We start from the raw sequence: 21,564 nt of genomic DNA on the forward strand, positions 1-21,564 counted from the left end.
TCAAACTTAAGACAATTTCAGCAGTGTGTACCCAATGTTTAAAAGCAGAGCCTTAGCAGGGGCTGATTTGATCTAACTGGAAGACCAGCCTAGCAGGAGAAAGTTACTGGGTCCCAAAAAGGGAAAACAGCCAAAGACACCTGTTCTTGTGAGTCTGCCTGATACAAGGGGGTGCTGAAAAATTCTCAGCCCAACCAATTTCCTAAATTCTGAGTGTTATTTTCCCACTACAGTTTAAAAGAGTGTTACTTTATTTTGCAAAATGTCAATTTGCAGAATCATAATGTTATGTTTTGACATTGTTTCAGATCATTGATTGAACCATGTCAACAAAAAGTGTGGAATTTTCATTGTGGAACTTCGAGCCGTCATGAAATTCCTATTCCTGCAGAATTCCTAAGGAAATCAATGAATGTATGATGCAAACCATAGGCAGCGGAACATTTTTTTGTTTGGAGGTGGGCAAAAGCTCTGACCCAGATCCCACCCAAGCTCTGCCCCTGACCACACCCACATAATAGTATTAATTGTAATATTTTTTTCCATTCATTTTTCATACACACACACACACAATATAATCTTATTAACAACACATAATGGTTCACCACAAAATTAAACTACATAAAGCACACTGTATGCTTCTCAACATAAGAACATAAGCAATGCCTCCGCTGGGTCAGACCTGAGGTCAATCGTGCCCAGCAGTCCGCTCACGCGGTGGCCCAACAGGTCCAGGACCTGTGCAGTAATCCTCTATCTATACCCCTCTATCCCTTTTTCCAGCAAGAAATTGTCCATTCCTTTCTTGAACCCCAGGACCGTACTCTGCCCTATTACGCCCTCTGGAAGCGCATTCCAGGTGTCCACCACACGTTGGGTAAAGAAGAACTTCCTAGCATTCGTTTTGAATCTGTCCCCTTTCAACTTTTCCGAATGCCCTTTTGTTCTCTTATTTTTCGAAAGTTTGAAGAATCTGTCCCTCTCTACTCTCTCTATGCCCTTCATGATCTTCTCAACATTCATTCCTACCAGAACACCTGGTCTTGGTTACACATGCAGAACACAGATAACCCCTATGCAAATACAAGACCACAAACTAACCCCACCCCCCACTTTTTAAAACCGTAGAATGGATTTTACCGCCAGCCACGGTGGTAAAAGCTCAGACACTCATAGGAATTCTATAAGCATTGGAGCTGTTACTGCTGCGGCCGATACTAAAAACTGTGCTACAGTTTTGTAAAAGAGTGTGTGTGTGGGGGGGGGGGAAGTATTAATATACACAAACAAAACCCTAAGATTCCAGATTCTACATGCAGTACAATACCAGAGAAATAGAAAGAAATTAATTTCTTCATGAACAGTGCAAAATATATAGAGCAGATATAAATTCTCAAAACTGACACATTTCAATCACTAAACTGAAAATAAAATCATATTCCCTACTTTTGTTGTCTGGTAATTTTATTTTTCTAATCTTCTTTTCCCAATCTCTGGTTGCACTTCCTTCTGTCTGTGCTCTTAAATGTGTTTCCAGGATCTTATCTTTTTTTTTTTTTTAATATCTTTTTAATGCCATAAAAAAAAACAGAACACAGTATAGCAAGGATATAAGTACAGACAAAGCACACAAAAACAGTCAGGCAACAAGTGTATCAATCCTGGAGCAACCAACAACCAAACATAATGAAAGTGAACGAAAGAACACAGTTCTTAAAATCTATCTATATTTTCATGTCTTATCTTCCCTTTCCATCTTCTCCCCTCTTCCTATCTATCCATAAGAAGCATCTCTATTTCTCTTCTCTGCCACACCCATTACTGTGTACCATCTCCTCCCTCTCTCTCCCCTTCCCCTGTATCCCTGTGCACCATCTCCTCCCTCTCTCTTTCTCTCCCGTGGTCTGACATCTCTGTCTTCCCCCTCCCCTCCCCATGGTCTGGCATCTCTCTCTCCTTCCCTCCCTCTTCCTATAATCTAAAATCTCTGACCTTTCCCTCCCCTTTTCCTGACATCTGGCATCTTTTTCCTCTCCTTCATGCAGTCTGGCATATCTCTCTCCCCTCCTTCCATTCCATTTCCTGGTCTGGTATCTTTCCCCTTCCAGTGATCTGACGTCTCTGTCTCTCTCTCTCTGTCTGTCTCTGTCTCTCCTTCCATCACACTTCTCCAGAATATGACATCTCTCCCTTCTTTGAGTCATTTCTCCCTCCCTCCTCTTCACCACTAACGTGTCCAAAAATTCTCCCTCTTTCTTCCTTCCCCCTTGTATATCAGGTCTCTTTCTTTTACACTCCTTGCACCTATGTCCAACAATTCTCTTTTTCTCTTCCCGCTCCCACCAGCAGCATATCTTTCCCTCCCTTACCACCACCCCACCCATGCAGCATCTCTTTCCCTGCTTTCCCAACCTCCCTCCACCAGCCCATGCAACATCTGTTCTTTCCTGCCTTTCCAACCCCCCCAGCCAGTGCAGCAACCCCAACCCCAGCCCCCCCTCAGCGGGATCCTGTGGCATGACCTCGCTCCCAGCTCTCCCACCTACTACCTTCCCGACACTAATTTTAAATCTTTGGGCAGCTGGCGGCAGCACCGAAGTGAGCCTGCTGCTGTCGGACTGCCCTGAAAGCCTTCATTCTGCAGCTTCCTCTTCCCGCATAGGTGGGATGCTGCAGAATGAAGGCACCCAGGGCAGTCAATGGCAGCAGACTCACCTTGTTGCTGCTGCTGGCTGCCCGAAGATCTAAAATTACAGCGGCCAGGGAGGAAGTAGGTGGGGGAGTCCAATTTTTGAAGAGGGCATGATGGCCCCTGTGCCCCCCCCCCCCCGTTCTGATGCCTGTGATTAACATAAGAACATAAGAATTGCCGCTGCTGGGTCAGATCAGTGGTCCATCATGCCCAGCAGTCTTCCGGAAGAGTGTTCCAGTTTTCTACCACTCTCTGGGTGAAGAAGAACTTCCTTACATTCTATCTTTAGAGAGAATCTATCTTTAGAGAGTGCCCTCTCGTTCTCTCTACCTTGAAGAGGGTGAACAACCTGTCTTTATCTACTAAGTCTATTCCCTTCATTATCTTGAATGTTTCGATCATGTCCCCTCTGTCTCCTCTTTTCAAGAGAGAAGAGGCCCAGTTTCTCTAATCTCTCACTGTACACTGAGTACTGCACCTGACATCCTGTATTTGTGTATAAGATTTTTGTTACCACATGCATCACCTTACACGTTAAACCTCATTTGCCATGTCGCAGCATATTTCTCAAGCGTGTTTATGCCGCATTGCAGGTCTTTGCAATCCTTCTGCGTCTTCACTACTTTGAATAACTTCGTATCATCTGCAAATTTAATCACCTTGCTCGTACCAAATTTCCAGGTCATTTATAAATATGTTGAAGAGCACGGGTCCAAGCACCGAACCCTGCAGCACTCCACTTGTGATGCTTTTCCAGTCCGAGTATTGTTCATTTAACCCCCCCCCCACCCCCCCCCACACACACACACACTCTCTGTTTCCTAACCTCGATTCCATGGCTCGTAATTTTTCGAAGTAGTCGTTCATGCGGGACCTTGTCAAATGCCTTCTGAAAATCCAGATATACAATGTCGACTGGCTCACCCTTGTCTATCTGCCTGTTTACTCCCTCGAAGAAGTGGAACAAGTTCATCAAGCAAGATCTCCCCTTGCTGAAGCTGTGCTGACTTGTCCTCATCAGATTGTGTCCGTCAAGGTGATCAAGGATGCGGTCCTTTATCAGCGCCTCTATCATCTTTCCCGGTACCGAGGTCAGACTCACCGGTCTGTAATTTCCCAGGTCGCCTCTCGAATCTTTCTTGAAGATCGGCATAACATTCACCACTTTCCAGTCTTCCGGAATCCTTCCCAATTTGGTCAGCTATAGTCCCTTTCAGTTCCTTGATTACCCTTGGAGGATGCCATCCGGTCCCGTGGATTTATCGTTTTTAAGCCTATCAATCTGCTTGCATACCTCTTCTAGACTGACCATCAACCCTGTCAGTTTCCCATCTTTGTTTCCTGCATATAGCCTGTCGGCTTCCAATATGTTGTGTATATATTCTTCGGTAAATACAGACGCAAAAACTGTTCAGTTTGTCGGTGATGGCTTTGTCCTCCTTTAGCACTCGCTTTATTCCATGGTCGTCCAGCAGCCCCACCGCTTCCTTTGCGGGTCTTTTCCCCTTAATATATTGAAAGAACGGCTTGAATGTTTTTTTTGTCTGCTTGGCTATTTTTTCCTCGTAGTCTCTTACCACCTTATGGCACCTGCTTTGATGATTTTGACCTTTTCCATTCCTTAAACGAAGTCATCTTATCTCTGATCGCTTCCTTCACCGCTACAATGAGCCACACCGGTTCCTTGTTCTTTTTCCTCTTGGATCCCTTGTTGATATGCGGTATATATAGATTTTGCACCTCGGTGACTTTGTCCTTTAAAAGGGACCATGTTTGCTCTAGCAAATATGCCCATCATACTCCTCAGTGAAGAAGTGGTGTGCAAACTTTCAGTGTGGAGATTTTGAGACCACAGATGCAGCAAGTTCTGGGATGCCTCACATGATATCAACTCCTGAAATTGTTAACCATGACCTGATTTTGGCAGATCGGTGAATATCAGCTAAAACAATTGCTGAGACTCAATAGATATCCAGGGAACATGTTGGGTGTATAATCCACAAGCAGCTGAGTATGCAGAAGCTGTCAGCCAAGTGGATACCCAAATGTTTGAATGCTGATGAGAAATGACATCGAGTGGACACTTCCAAGTTGATTTTGCAGTATTTTCAGCAAGCTGGTACCTACATTTTGGAACAACTAGTTATTATTGATGAAACATGGTTACACCACTATGATCTTGAGGAAAAACAGTCCATGCAGTGGCAGCACTCAGATTCTCCAAGGCCAAGGAAATTCAAGATCCAAAAGTCAGCAGGAAAGGTCATGGCCACAGTATTTTGGGTCAGCTTTCATTAATCACCTTGAAATATCTTAATTTATGAATATATAAATAATCACTTCACAATTTCATTTGTGCTGGATAGTGAACGCTCAACTATAACCTAGTGAAAATTCACGGAGTAGCTGTGTATAGAGACCATCATAGCGTGTTCACAGTCTCTCCCACCAATAACCATAGAACATATGTTCTAGCAACACCAATAGCTCCTGATTAGGAAACAAAAACAACTTATCTTGGTATATGGTGGTAATATGGCCATCAAAACTGCTCCAGGCACTTCCTTAATCACCAAAGCTGAACTAATACATTTTCACCAACCCCTCCCAACCTAGGTTTCACCCTTTGGCTTCTTCAGGAGAGGTACGGGAAAGAAAACTCCTCCGTCCAGCGTATAGAACGCTACTGGTGTGATTAATGAAAGCTGAGACACTATATATCATCTTCTATTATTAAAGTTCCCTTGTATAGTGAGTTTAACACAGTATTTTGGGATCAGGAAGGTGCTGTAATGGCTATCTTCCAAGAGGTTAAACAATTAATGCAGAATACTACTATAACTTGCTACGCCGATTAAAGGAGGCATTTGAAAGAAAAAAGGAGAGGGAAGCTGCGGAAAGGAGTTCTCTTTTTGCAAGACTGCACCTGCTCACAAGACTGTCAAAACGATGGATGTTGTGACGCAGTTAGGGGTTTCAGTGCATAGACCATCCACCCTATTGCACCACCTGACTATTTTCTGTTTCCAACCCTTAAAAAGAGTTTGAAAGGGTAACCAATTTTCGAGTGATTTGGAGGTGATTGCAGCAGTGGAGCATTATTTCAGTGACCATACATCAGAGTATTTTTTGGAAGGATTACAGAAACTTCAGACACTATGGGCTGGATTCTGTATAGGACACCCAGTCTCAGCAGCCGCTTAAGCAGCTTTTGAGAATCGCACACAGGCGTCCTATACAGAATTGCATCTGTCCTGACGGACAGACGCCTAACCCCCCTGATTCTCTAACTGGTGTCTATGTCACAGGCGCCGGTTAGAGAATCGCGTTACCACTGAGCTGATCACGGCAAGGGAATCTCTCTGCTGCAATCAGCTCATCGGCAAACACAGTGGCAGGGTATCCCTGAAATCTCCCTGCGAAGTCAGACACCAGAAGGTTTTAAGTATCTGGCCAATTGGAGTCTTAGGCCCCTCTCAGTGCATCCCAGAATGCACTGGGAAGGAGGCCTAAGACTCTGGCTGGTCTTTGGCATCTAAGCCTGTCAGGGCCTTAGGCTCTTCCCTGGTGCATCCCAGAATGCACCAGAAAGGGGAAGGCCCGCCATTTTCCAGTGGCGGACCTGCTGGCCAGAAGGTGTATGCCTCCCTCTGGCTGAACCTTTTATTTACAAGGTACGAGGGGGAGTTGGGGGGGGTGGTCTCCTCTTTAGGGGGATCGCCGGGTAGGGGGTCAGTAGGTGGAGGGGTGGTCGCCGGGTGGGTGGGGGGGGTCGGTCGGTCGTGGGGGGAGGGGGTTATTCTGGTAGGAGGGATTGGCCATCCCTCCTGCCTATTGCGGTTGGGGGGAGGTGTTCTGGCAGGAGGGAATTTGCATCCTCTCAGAGAGGATCTCTTAGAGAGAGGAAGTGATAATGGTTACTGCGGATGGGCAGACTGGATGGGCCATGTGGCCTTTATCTGCCATCATGTTTCAATGTTTCTCCTGCTGGTGAATGCTTTGGGGGGGAGGGGGTAGCAGGAGGGAATGGGGGGAGGGGCGGCGAGTTCCCTGCTGCAGCTGCTCAGCTGATCGTGACAGTGAGATTTCTTTGCCATGATCAGCATAGCGGCCGCATCTATTTGAAATGTATTGGCCTACATTTCAGGTGTCTATTGCGACCCAAGGGAGATGCATAGGGCCACTTAAGCTTGTCCAAGGCCACTTCCAGGTGAAACCACAGCCATGCCTAACCTTGGGCGAGCTTAAGCGTCACTACGCATCTCCTTCAACCGTGACAGATGCCTACGGTGTAGGCAGCATACCTCTGGGTGGTTGTTTTTTTTTTTTTTAACATGCATCCTGATTGGCTGGTTAAACAGTGGTGGGACGCCTACTGCCGCCTGCAGTTGGGACACTGTTTATGGAATATGCCCCTATGTGCCAAGTATGTTGAACTTAGGGGTGAATAGGTTGAATAACTTATAGGTTTCGTCATTCCCTTCTTGGTTGGGCTGAGAACTTTTCAGCACTCCCTCATAGTACAGATAGATATCTTCATTCTGCAAGGGATTGTATCTTCTTTGTTTTCATCCTGTATATTAATTCTACAAAGAGGAAGAGGTCTCTAGAAAGCTTAAAATTTTTTTTTATTTTTTTTTTGTGTTCAAAATATTTTATTGGTTTTAATGAAATATACAAATATATGGAACATTAAAGAGGAAGGGGTCTTTAAAGATGCCTTTAATCTTTCCCGTCTTATCATGAGTCCTCCTTGCTCTGGCTTTCAGATAAGATTCCCCTTCTTGTATTTCCCATATTTTGGATTGCTTTACTATTTTAAGATGGACTTCCTACCTTCAACCCTTTTGTCTCAGTTAGTCCTGTTAGTTTTATGTTCGTCACCCTTTTAAACTATTTTTCTTGTTTAATTATTTTACAATGTAAAACCACCTAGAAGTATGATAAGCGGTATATTACATTTTTATTAAACTTGATGCATTTGGTCTATTCAGTCTGCCCATCTACTACCCCTTCCTTTCCTTTAGAGACCCTGTGTTCTTGTCCTGTGCTTTCTTAAATTCAGATCTGGTCTTCATATCTGCCTCCTTCATTGAGATCCCATTCCATTCATCTACTACCTTTTCCATGAAGAAATATTTTCTTAAATTACTCCTAATTCTATCCATTTCACCTTCATCCTATGCTTCCTCATTCCAAAGCACCCTTTCAATTGAAAGAGACTTGCCTGCAGTGCATTTATTCCACAGAGATATTTACGGTAAACATCTTTATCATATCTCTCTTCTTCCATCTTTCTTCCAAACTATAAATATTGAGATTTTTAAGTCTGTCCCCACATGCTATGTGATGAAGAACATTGATCATTTTTAGGAGCTGCCCTCAGGACTAAATCCATCCTGTTTTTATCTTTTTGAAAATGCAGTCTCCAGAACTGTACACAGTACGCTAAATGAATTCTCACCAGAGACTTATACAGAGTATCATCGCCTCCTTTTTCCTATTGGCCACCCCTTTCCCCGTGCACCCAAGCATCCATCTACCTGTTTGCCCACTTTAAGATCATCAGATATGATCACCTCCAGGTCTTGCTGCATTTTGGGAGAGGGGTCTTTGGTTTGGATTTGTGTTGGATTAGAGCTCTTCATCAGACTACTTTTCCACTCACTTGTATGAAGGAAGGTTTAAGTGTTGCATACAGTGTGGTGACATGTAATTGCTAAGTGGATCATATCACTGTATTAGCAGCAATCAGCTCTAATTAGCTAATTATTATTAGCACACGCTCTGCTGTACGGATTTGGGTCTTGACAGAGTGAAAGTTCTGGGAATGTTAGAATGCTGTTAGTTGTGCTGTCTGTTGGGGGAGGGGGGAGGAAAGAAAAGAGGAGCCCTGGGAAGAGGGAGCAATGCTTTCCTGCATCGTGCCAGCTTATGGAAGTGGCTTCTTAAAATCATTATTGAGACCATGCTTCTGATATAAGTCTTTGTATTCGACTCTTGCTACTATTAAACACAGTATTATTGCCTGCTGCATTAACTGTTACCTTCATAGAGGCCTTGTCACTGTCTCGGAGGTTGCTTAAAGATAATATTTCTCAAGCAGTTCCTGGTGCTCCCCTTAGTCAGTCTGGTTTTAAGGGCGTCCTTTATGAATATGCATGAGGTAGATTTTCATGCATATAAGGCAAATTGTGCAAATGGATCTCATGCATAAGAACATAAGAAGTTGCCTCCGCTGAGTCAGACCAGAGGTCCATCTCGCCCAGCGGTCCGCTCCCGCGGCGGCCCATCAGGCCTATTGCCTGAGCAGTGGTCCCTGACTATTTCTTTAACCTACCTCTACTCCTATCCCTATAACCTACCTCTACTTCTATCTGTACCCCTCAATCCCTTTGTCCTCCAGGAACCTATCCAAACTTTCTTTGAAGCCCTGTAACGTGCTCAATGTACATATTAGGAGGGGATCCAGGGCTAGCTTGAGAGATACTGGTATGGAAAACATTGAGGAAACTTCTGAAACAGAATCTTCAGGTCTCTGCTGATATCTTCTCTACCCATCGTAAAAAAAAAAAAAAAAAAAAAGACTAATTAGAGAGACCACATTTCTCTCCCTCTTGCTTTTGGGGAAAGAAGAGGCTGTTCAGGCCATTATTCACGTGAAAAAGTACCCATGTCTGTTTTATCATTCCCTCTGTGAGAAATTCCCTAATCCCTATTTGTCCTGTTTGTCTGTTTTAATTAGACCTTAAGTTGAGCAGGAATTGTCTCTTACATGTTTAATGTCCAGCGCTGCGTACAGTAGTGGGTGTTGGGATTAGGAAGCTTTACATCTGTTTAACCTGAGATGAAATTCTTTCCTGGATACAGTACTCCCCTGAAATTCATGGGGGTTCCATTCCAGGAATACCCACAAATTAAAAAAAAATGCGAATATGGTTTTTCAGCTGATCGAAGGCAGGAGAGGGTAGCTGGGGCACTGGCAGGTGCTTAAATTGTACTTACGAAGCCGGGCACATTTTCAGACCGCCTCTTCCTGGTACTAAAGTCATGGTTACACCAATCAGGAGCTGCTTTGATATGCCAGATAGCGTGTCAAAGCAGCCCCTGATTGGTGTAACCATGACTTTAGTACCAGGAAGAGGCGGTCGGAAAATACCGCGAATTCGCAGGGGGTTTACTGTATATATTTTGGGGTCTAGGATGATTCACCACAGCCATTTCAGAGCTGCCAATTCAGTGCGGTCGTTTCAGCATTCCCAGTTCACCACAGTCATTTCATTGTGGCCGTTTCATCGTGGTGAGCAAGACGGATGAATAATAAATTATGAGAATCAGAGGCTACTGATGGCACAGGGCTAATACTGAGTATGATGAGGGACAGTGAGGTTCATATAAAGGAAAGATATAGTAAAAGAATATTTGAACCAGATCTTCTAAGCATTTTTTCCCCACATAGACACGGAATTGAGACTTTACAATACAAATGAGCTAGAATAAGTGTAAGGTTGCATGTTTTCAGAATCTGGTTCGTGAGAAGCTGCTTGCATTTTGCAACAGTCTAATCTGCTCCATCAAGGTGCACACAATTGTAGAAGCATGGAGGGCAGTCGGAGACCTGTGCTGTCCTAATTTACCTACAGAGGCTAGGTCCAAACAGCTCCGCCATTGTTAGGAGTAGGCAGTGCCTGGCAAAAAGTTAAGCAGGTATCACTATGGGGCTGTCCTAATTTGCCAAGTTTTCATTAGCCCTCCCCCACTGAAGAGCCCTTCCCCCACTGAAGAGCCCTTTTACGGAAATTTCTGTTTCTCCAGTCAACCTGGCTGGGTTCCTCAAGGGAATGATCACATTACATCTCCTATGCTAACAATTATTTTCATGGGCATTGTCCTTGCCATTATATGTATATCGTTCAGACTTCCAGAGCACTGAAAATCTGTTTATCAGAGCATAAGTACAATATTGATAAACGATATTGCTGAAGGATGATACCAAAATCTGCAATAGAGTAGATACGTCGGATGGTGTGAATAATATGAAGAAAGACCTGGCGAAGCTTGAAGAATGGTCTGAAATTTGGCAGCTAAAATTTAATGCTAAGAAATGCAAGGTCATGCATTTGGGTTGCAAAAGGAACGGCACAATTTAGGGGTGAAGAACTTAATGTTGAAAAGGTGATGGCGAAAGCTAGAAGGATGCTAGGGTGCATAGGGAGAGAGAGGTATGGCCAGTAGGAAAAAGAAAGTATTGATGCCACTGTATAAGACTTTGGTGAGACCTCATTTAGAATATTGTGTACAATTTTGGAGACTGCACCTTCAAAAAGATATAAAAAGGATGGAGTCAGTCCAGAGGAAGCTACTAAAATGGTGCGTGGTCTTCGTCGTAAGGCGTATGGGGACAAACTTAAAGATCTCAATCTGTATACTTTGGAGGAAAGGCGGAAGAGGGGAGATATGATAGACGTTTAAATACCTACATAATGTAAATGCGCATGAGTTGAGTCTCTTTCATTTGAAAGGAAACTCTGCAATGAGAGGGCATAGGATGAAGTTAATATGTGATAGGCTCAAGAGTAATCTAAGGAAATACTTTTTTACAGGAAGAGGTGGTGGAGATAGAGACTGTCTGAATTCAAGAGGGCCTGGGATAGACATGTGGGATCTCTGAGAGAGAAAGAGATAATGGTTACTGCGGATGGGCAGACTAGATGGGCCATTTGGCCTTTATCTGCCATCATGTTTCTATAAGTTCCAGGATCTTAAGTGTGTGGTTTTGCAATCTCTAGTTTTATGTTGAAATCTGTTTTTATTAAGGCATCACAAGCAAAAAGAAAGCACACTCTGACTAATACAGCAGCAAACCAACACTAAACAGAACCCCCTACCCAGACTACTCCCCTCCCTCAGCCCACCGTACCAAAACCTCATGAGCCACATACCCCCTTCAGCTAATACACAAGAGAAGCTACCATGGAATACTATTCTAAATTGTTTAATAACAGACTGCGTCCTCTAGGAGGCAAAGATTGCAGATGGGAGTCCCAAGTATGCAGGAATAACAGTTTTTGTTTCCAGTCGTCAAAGAGATTTGAAAACCAAATTTTGGCAAACTGAGCAACATCTTATTTTTTTCTTTTAATGCAGTATGGCCTCATGGGTTAAATGCCTGGATAGAGTGGAATGCATTCTGCTGAAAATATTTTTGCAATTATTTCTGTTTTTGAGCGATTACTGCTGTTTTGATTTTTGTGACCCGGAAGTTATTTTGATTCACTGATTGGAAGTACTCTTTCCCATGGCATTCCTATATGAGCAGGCATCATGAAGATAGTTGTTAGCACAGGAGATGTAATGTGATCATTCCCCTGAGGAAGCCAAGTTGACTGACTAGCGAAACGGAAATTTCTGTAAAAGGGTTCTTTTCCTGGATGTAGCGTTGTGTTTTTACCAGGAGCAACATTTGATGACTGTGTTGAAGATTTTCTGGAGCTGTTCAGATAATTTCCTCACTGTGCCCTTTACTATAGGTTACGAACTGCCTATGTACACTGCAAGATGAACTTTGAATTATTAGTGGAGATTTTTTTTGTGCCTGTGACTTGATTTAAGCAGCTTTTGATGAAATCGGCTTTTATGCTGTTGTATTTCTGCGATTATTTCTAAGGCTTTTTTCTCCACTTTTGTTAACAGCGTAACATATTGGCTTGTCCATTCCTATAGTGTTTTTCAACAGTTTTGTGTTTGTATTAGTGATTTAAAAGTCCCATGCTGAACTGGTGGCAATGAACTGACCGTGCTGAAATGGCTGCACAGAACTGGCCACACTGAATTGTCCCCTTCTATATAATATTCAAAATATCATGCATAATATACCACATTTTATAGGCAAACTCAGCAGAACCTCTCTCATACCTTTTCATCAACCCTTGGTCCAATTCAACCAGAAACATCAAGAAACTTCTTTTGATCCTCCCCTCTCCAAAAGGAATTAAGTACAAGCGCGTATTTAACACAATTATCACTTACTTCGGCGCAAAGATCTGGAACAGCCTCCTGATAACCATCAAAACGGAACCCTGTTATCTCAGTTTTCAAAAGAAAATAAAGACTCTTCTCTTTGAGACAATACACTCCATTGACAATCAATAGCTGTTGTAAATCAAAGAAAGTGTAGTTACTTACCTGTAACATAGGTTCTCCGTGGACAGCAGGATAGTCAGCCACATATGGGTGTTGTCCCAACAGCTCCCAATTTGTGGATAAGCTCTCCAATAGCTCAGAGAGATTTTTTTTTTTTTTTTTCTCTGAGCACGTGCAGTGCCCGGGCCCCACTGGGCATGCCCGAGCCCTACCCATTTCCCCCTTCTTCCCCCTAATCCCCAGGATGTTCCTAGCTGTGGCCGGGTCGGCTGTATGGGGAGGCGGGTGGGTTGTGTGGCTGACTATCCTGCTGTCCACGGAGAACCTACGTTACAGGTAAGTAACTACACTTTCTCCTAGGACAAGCAGGATGAGTCAGCCACATATGGGTGACTCCCTAGCCGAGGGATGTACCGACTGGACCTGCGCCTTAGCGCTTTGTGCATCCCTCGCCTGGCTGTGGAGGCCGAGCCGGGCAGGGTAATCAGGCAAAGCAGGTGAAGTTGTGGAAACAAGGTTTTAGATAAAGTGCTGTGTTAACTGAGCAATAATACTCACAGAACAGTGAACTGGTCAATGACAATCAATGAACAGTGAGAAACCAACTGGTCAACATGACCATTCGTACTTGCATGTGAGAATTCATACTTGCCTATTCCACATTCAGTCTAGACAGGAGTGCTGGAAGACCTACTTAACTCACAGAACAGCGAAACTGGTCAATGTCAATCGATGAACAGTGAGAAAACCAACTGGTCAACAGTGACAATTCGTAACTGGTCAACAGTGACAATTCGTACTGGCATATGAGAATTCATACTTGGCTATTCCACATCCAGACTAGACAGGATTGCTGGAAGACCTACTTAACTCACAGAACAGTGAAACTGGTCAATGACAATCAATGAACAGTGAGAAACCAACTGGTCAACAGTGACAATTCATACTTGCATGTGAGAATTCATACTTGCCTATTCCACATTCAGTCTAGGCAGGAGTGCTGGAAGACCTACTTAATCAATATCTATAACACCCTACTTGATCAGTGTTTGTCGATATTTATAACACCCTACTTGATCAGTGTTTGTCAAGGCTGTGCTAGTGGTTGCTGTCCCTCCCGGGAGGGAAGAGCCACTTCCAAGACTGCTCGGCCGAATGCATTTGGAGCGTGGAATGCTATGTCGAGGCAGTAGTGCTTGGTGAAGGTGTGCATGGAGGACCAAGTGGCTGCATCGCAGATGTCCCCTATTGGCATCTTCAAGATGGTAAGTAGAACAAGTTTTGATTGTAGAAAAATGGAGAGCTGTGGAAAAATCCGACCGATGGGAACGGGCGGAAACTAAAGACTGGGGATTAGGGGGAAGCAGGGGGAAATGGGTAGGGCTCGGGCATGCCCAGTGGGGCCCGGGCACTGCACGTGCTCAGAGAAAAAAAAAAAAAAAATCTCTCTGAGCTATTGGAGAGCTTATTCGCAAATTGGGAGCTGTTGGGACAACACCCATATGTGGCTGACTCATCCTGCTTGTCCTAGGAAAAAACCGTATTCTCATCCAATGTAAACTGTAGTTCTAAAGTCCACTCTATTCCTTCCTGTAAAAGACTCTCCCTCTCCTCCTTCTACTGTCTACTTACTCCTTAATTCTTATTCTTTTGCTTATCACTTGAATTGTACTTCGCCTTGAATCTATTTAGGCTTAGAGCGATTCACACATTATAGATTAAATTAGATTTAGATTAGAAAAGGCTAAGAAAATAGGGCTAGGTCACTAACCTCACGGATCCGATCTGTTAGCAATCTGATTCGTGAGGTTGCTGGCTGCCCGATTCATGCCATGTCCTCATGCAAATGGGGGCGATCAGAGTCACGCCCCCAACTGATTGCACAGATCACTGAAGAACGATCCCGACGCATGCGCAGATCATCTTCTTTGCCTGTAGATGGTCTGCGCATGCTTACAGAGCTTGAAACTTTTTTTTTTTTTACTTAATAAGCCTGTAGTTTTAACCCACGGGTTAAAACCATGGGCTCGCACTGCGGGAAGGGCAGGAGAGTTGGGACAGAGAGCAGGGTGGCAAGAGGAGAGTGGGGGCAGAGAGCAGGGCTGTCGGAAAGGACGTGAGTGACTGGAACTCAGCAGTCACTTATTTTTTGATTGGCCAGCCCAGTCGGTGTTCCTGAAATTTTTTAGTGAATCGCTGCCTTCCTACATTTGCATGCCATTCCCCCTCATATGCATGCGTGGATCGGATTGGGAGTAAGATTAGTGAATTGGGTCGGGATTGCAAAGTGTTCTGGACACGATCGGTGTCCTTAGTGAATGTAGCCTATAGTGTTTTCATTGGTGTCACCAGGAAGGGGGGAAATCCTCTGTATATCTGGGGATGCAGAATCCATCTTCCTGAGCATTTCTCGTAAACCTCTCCCCCCTCTATACCATAGTTTGTTTGACTTGGTCTACTGTGTGTGGAGACATTCCCTATGTTTTGTGTTAGGAGTTAGTGATATTGCATGTTTGGAGTATGTGTGTATTCTTATATGAATAGATAGATCTTCCTGTACATTAATGGAGTTCATTTCCTCTCTTTTAAAATTGTTTTAATATTGTGAACCATTTAGATTAGGTGATGGTAGAGTGGTATATCAAAAATTTTAATAAACATAAACAAGTGTCATAGTTGTGAGACCTCTGGCAGAAACCAGCAGTGAAGCTGCAGACAACTTCTGCACAAGGAAAATATTTCCAAGCATGATGTAAAGCAGGGCTACTTAATTCCGTTCCTCAAGGGCCAAAGTCAAGCCAGGTTTTTAAGATACCCACAATGATAAGCATGAGAGAGATTTGCATGCCAGTATGCATATTTGTCGTGGGTATCCTGAAAACCTGGCCTGCGTGTGGACCTCGAGGTCTAGAATCGAGTAGCCCTGATGTAAAGGGAAGCCCTAGATATGCCATTATTGCTCCTAGCCTGTCTCTGCACAATCCCTGCTGCCTATGTTTGCACATCTGGCTGTGCTACTAACTGCCTTTTCTGTTTCTGTTTTAGGGCAATGACCAGATCCGATTTGAACTGACCTGCTATGCTTTACATCCAAAGATTAAGGTAAAACTGCTGCAGGGTGGGATTGAGGTACAATAGCAGAACTGTGTGTAGGGAGGGGGCAGATTGATGTTCATTCTCAGCACTAGAATAATAGAATAACAGGGAGACTGCAGTTTATTTATAAACAATATATACAGTGTATATATATATATATATATATACAGTGTATATATACTGAGCTCTTTGGTGAGAACGGGATAGAAAAGGAATTACATTTTTATATATATATAAAAATAAGAAAACAAAAAAACACTACTCTTCAAAAAAATACATAAAACCAGTATAACACAACAAACATGTTCCAAACACCTCCTGCAATTCCAACTAATCCTTAGCAAAGTACTTCTTAATATCTAATATGTACCTCTTATTATCCCAGGACAAGCAGGCAAGTATTCTCACATATTGGTGACGTCACCGACGGAGCCTGGATGCGGACGCCTCGCAAGCAGACTTGCTTGAAGAAACTCGAAGTTTCGAGTCGCCCACACCGCGCATGCACGAGTGCCTTCCCGCCTAGCTCAGGGCGTGTCTCTTCAGTTCTCAGTTTTCCGCGGAGTCAAGAAGTCCGTCTTTGACTCTCTGCGTTTAACTTCGTTCACTTTGTGCCTTCTCTCAACCGCGGTTTGTTTTTTCTTCACGAATCGCTGTTTTCTTTTATTTAAAAAAAAAAAAAAAATTTCTTCCGTTCGTTTTCCAGGACAGGCCGCTCGGCCACAGCCCGAGGGCTTCGACTTTGTGGCGGCTAATTTTCCGTCTATGTCCCGGCCTGCTATGGGCTTCAAGAGGTGTGGCAAGTGTCAGCGCGCGATCTCTCTTACGGACCCTCACGGACGCTGCCTCAAGTGCCTTGGGACGAAACATCATCCTAGGTCATGCCTGCCTTGCCAAACACTTCAGCCTCGTGCTTTTAAGCGTCGTTGCATTCTGGTGGACAAGCTTTTCGAGATGGAGTCTCCTACTGATCCCTCAACTTCGAAGGCGTCTTCAGCCTCGACTTCCATCGAGGCTCCTTCTGCGCCTACTGCTTTCACCTCGAGCCTCTTCAGACCTTCGTCGTTTACAGCGGCTCTTGCTTCGACATCATCTGCTATATCTTCTCCTGTTTCCTCAGGTCAGATAGCTCAGCAGTCGGTTCCGCCGGTGGTGATTAAAGTGTCCAAGACTCCTACCTTGAAGGAACCTCCAGCCAAAGCAGGTGGTCTGGTTTCAGACACGGATCCATCCTTGCCGGCTTCTTTCCAGACCATGTTAGAGAAGCAGTTTATTCAGTTCCTTACTAACATGGGACCCAAACTGCTTCCTCTTATCCAGCCTGGGCATTCAGCAGACTCCCGCGAGGTCGAGCTGCTTCCTTTGCCCCAGTCTGAACTTACACACTCTTTGCAGGGAGCAGAGTCTCTGCGAGTGTCTGGTCTGCCATCCAAGCACGAAAAGCAAGGATCAGATTCTTTGTGAGTGCCTCGACGAGAATCCTCACACTCTAAACAAGGAGCAGAGTCTTTGAGAGTGCATCGAGGTTCCTCTACCAAGCCTCTGGAGCTTCAAGCTACAGCCTCTAGTCCTATTCATACATCGGCTGCCTACGTCTCTGAGGCGAAATCTCATCGATCCTCGAGATCTGGTTCCAGACACAGTTCTCACCCACATTCGAGGCCTTCATCAAGGCATCCTTCAAGGCATTGTTGTTCTTCTCATGACAGACCATCTTCCTCAAAGCCTCGATCTACTCCAATCTCGACCAGACCACCGACTCCTTGTTTGAGATCTCCGATGCCGGACCTCGAGGATATTCCTGTCTCGATTGCCTCGTCCAAGTCACCAGGTTTCTTTGATGCCTTTTTCCCTGCCGAAGTTTTTTCTTCGACACAGGCTGCCTCAACGTCCTCGAGTCCTTCTCCAGGCAAAGCATTGGCAGATCAGCTATCTTTCTCGTCTTTCTTGCGACAGATGGCTGTAGACTTGGATATTCAATTGGATACTGGCTCCAAGTATTCTAAGGAGTATCTAGAAGTCATGCATCTTCCCCAACCTCTGGCAGAGTGTCTTAAGCTTCCACTTCATAAGCTTTTGAATCAGACTTTTGGTCGATGCATGGAAACACCTTTTTCCATACCAGCTGTTCCAGGAAAATTGGACTCTAGGTATAAAACTGTGCATCGCAAAGGGTTTGACAACTCACAGTTATCTCATCAATCCCTGTTTGTTGAATCCTCCTTGAAGAGGTCTCATCCTTCCAAGGTTTATGCCACAGTTCCTCCTGGAAGGGAGGGGAAAACTATGGACAAATTCGGAAGTCGCATCTACCAGAATGCTATGATGTCCTCTAAAGTCCTCAATTATAATTTTTATTTCATCACTTACTTTGAATTTCTTCTTTCTCTTCTACCTAAGTTTTTGGATTATTTGGATAACCAAATAAATTTTGAGTTTCAGGAAGTCATTGCTTCTTTCTCTCAATTACGTCTGCATCTCCTCCAGTCATCTTATGATGCCTTCGAGTTGTCTGCCCGAGCGGCTGCTTGCTCTATAGCTATGCATCGTCTTGCCTGGCTTTGTACCATTGACATGGACTCTAACCTTCAAGACCGCTTAGCTAACATTCATTGTGAGGGCAACGACCTCTTTGATGAATCCATCGAGGCAGCCACCAAGAAATTATCTGACCATGAAAAATCATTTCCTTCTATAGTCAGACCTAAACCAAAGCCAGCTCCTGCCAAGCCTGCATGCCCTGCTCTTATCTATCAAAGGCGTCTTGATCCAAAGCCGGCTCCTTATACTCGCCCTCCTCTGAAAAAATAACAACCTCAGAAGCAACAGAAACCCCAACCTTCTGCTGCACCTAAGGCTTCTCAGCCTTTTTGACTGTTTACAACAGAGCATAACCTCCACCGTTCTGTCTCTGTCTCCTTTTCCCCCTATAAGAGGTTGTCTCCGTCATTTTTACAACTGATGGACAATAATTACATCCGTCCTCTGGGTGCTTACCATCATCAAGGAAGGATACTCTCTTCATTTCACTCAGGTTCCATCAGAGAGTATCCTTCCAATCCATCCCAGACCGCCCTTCTCCTTCAGGAAACTCAAGCTCTGCTTTCTCTCCATGCCATCGAACCAGTTCCCTTGGAACAGCAGAACAGGGGGTTTTACTCCCGTTACTTCCTTGTTCCGAAGAAGACGGGCAATCTGCGACCCATTCTGGATCTCAGGGCTCTCAACAAATTTTTAGTCAAACAAAAGTTTTGAATATTGTCTCTGGCATCTCTTTATCCCCTTCTCAAGCAGAACGACTGGTTATGCTCTCCGGATCTCAAGGAGGCCTAAACTCATATCTCCATCCGGCCTCCCATCAATACCTCAGATTTCAGGTGGGGAATCTGCATTTTCAATACAGAGTACTACCCTTCGGCCTGGCCTCGTCTCCCAGAGTGTTCACCAAGTGCCTGGTAGTGGTAGCGGCAGCTCTCCGGAACCATGGTCTTCAGGTATTTCCCTACCTCGACAACTGGCTCATCAAAGATTCCACATCTCAAGGGGTTATTGTAACGACCCAGTGGACTACCTGGTTCCTACAAAGTTTGGGATTCTACAATTTATTGGAGCTATTCTGGACACTGTTCAACTCAGAGCATTCCTTCCACAACAACATCTGGAGGCTCTTCTACAACTCTGTCACACAGTGTCTTCCCGCTCTTCCATCTCAGCGAGACACATGATGGGTCACATGGCCTCCACAGTACACGTTACTCCTTTTGCCAGACTTCACCTCAGAATTCCTCAGTGGACGCAAGTTTGCGACCCTCCTTCTCAACACATTTCAGTCACTCCTTCCTTGAAGAAGTCTCTCAGTTGGTGGATGCTCTCTTCCAATCTTTCCAGAGGCTTACTTTTTCAAACACCCCCTCATCAAAAGGTCTTCATGACAGACTCTTCGACCTACGCTTGGGGCGTTCATCTCAATGGTCTCCGTACTCAAGGCCACTGGACCAGTTCGGATAGTCAATGTCACATAAATCTGTTGGAAATCAGAGCGATTTTCAAGGCTCTCAACGCTTTTCAACATCTTCGCAACCAGGTAGTCCTCATCCGGATGGACAACTAAGTCGTATTATGTCAACAAACAAGGAGGGATGGGATCTGCCTCCCTTTGTCAAGAAGCTCTGAAGGTTTGGGACTGGGCAATCCGCCACAACACCTTCTTCAAAGCTGTCTACATTCAAGGGGCGAAGAATTGCTTGGTGGACAACTTGAGTCATCCTCTGCAACCTCACAAATGGACTCTCCATTCCTCGCCTCTTCATCACATTTTTTCACAGTGGGGAACCCCTCAGATAGACCTCTTTGTGGCTCCCCACAACTTCAAACTGCCTCAGTTCTGCTCCAGGATATACTCTCCTCACCGCCTCGAGGCAGATGCTTTTCTTCTGGAATGGACGAATCTCTTCCTCTACGCTTTCCCTCCATTCCCTCTCATTCTCAAGACTTTGGTCAAGTTGAAGAACGATCATGCCACCATGATTCTGATCGCTCCTCGGTGGCCGAGACAACCTTGGTACTCCTTTCTACTTCAACTCAGCACCAGGGAGCCATACCTTCTACCAGTTTTTCCTTCTCTGCTTACACAGAGTCAAGGATCTCTGCTTCATCCCATCCTGCAGTCTCTACACCTGACAGCTTGGTAACTCTCAACATAACCCCTCTTCAGTTTTCTCAATCTGTAAGAGATGTTTTAGAAGCTTCTAGGAAGCCTACCACTAGACAATGCTATCACCAAAAATGGACTAGATTTTCTACATGGTGTTTTTCTCATCATAAGGAGTCTCAGCATTCCTCCTTATCTTCTGTTTTGGGCTACTTGTTGCACTTATCCAATTCTGGCCTCGTCTACATCTATCCAAGTCCATCTCAGTGCAATTGCGGCTTTCCATCAGCCTATTGAAGGGAAACCCCTCTCTGCTCATCCAGTGGTTTCCAAATTCATGAAAGGACTCTTCAATGTTAAACCTCCTCTCAAACCGCCTCCTGTGGTTTGGGACTTCAATGTTGTCCTTTCTCAACTCATGAAGCCTCCATTTGAACCAATTGATAAGGCTCATCTGAAATATCTCACTTGGAAAGTGGTGTTTCTCATAGCCCTCACTTCCGCTCGAAGAGTCAATGAACTGCAAGCTTTAGTTACTGACCCACCATTCACTGTGTTCCATCATGACAAGATGGTTCTTCGTACTCATCCTAAATTCCTACCTAAAGTGGTCTCGGAATTTCATCTCAACCAATCCATCGTACTGCCAGTGTTTTTTCCAAAGCCTCATTCTCATCCTGGAGAATCAGCTCTTCATACTCTGGACTGTAAACGTGCTTTAGCCTTCTACTTTGAACGCACCAAACCACACAGACCTGCTCCTCAACTTTTTGTTTCCTTCGTTCCAAATAAGTTGGGCCATCCTATTTCTAAGCGTACCATCTCCAACTGGATGGCGGCTTGTATCTCTTTCTGCTATGCCCAGGCTGGATTATCCCTTTACAGTAAAGTCACAGCCCATAAAGTCAGAGCAATGGCAGCTTCAGTAGCTTTCCTCAGATCTACACCTATTGAGGAAATTTGTAGAGCTGCTACTTGGTCC

General features: G+C 44.5%; 1 protein-coding gene across 1 annotated transcript in view; it reads left to right on the forward strand.

The window, feature by feature from the left end:
- ASS1 (argininosuccinate synthase 1) overlaps positions 1–21,564 on the forward strand; it is a 159,985-nt gene that overhangs the window by 31,133 nt on the left and 107,288 nt on the right. The window contains exon 5 of the mRNA XM_033961694.1: positions 15,881–15,937. Within this exon, the coding sequence (XP_033817585.1) occupies positions 15,881–15,937 (57 nt within the window). The remainder of the gene's footprint in view (positions 1–15,880; positions 15,938–21,564) is intronic.

Source organism: Geotrypetes seraphini, chromosome 10 (genome assembly GCF_902459505.1).
Source record: "Geotrypetes seraphini chromosome 10, aGeoSer1.1, whole genome shotgun sequence".
Taxonomy (NCBI): domain Eukaryota; kingdom Metazoa; phylum Chordata; class Amphibia; order Gymnophiona; family Dermophiidae; genus Geotrypetes; species Geotrypetes seraphini.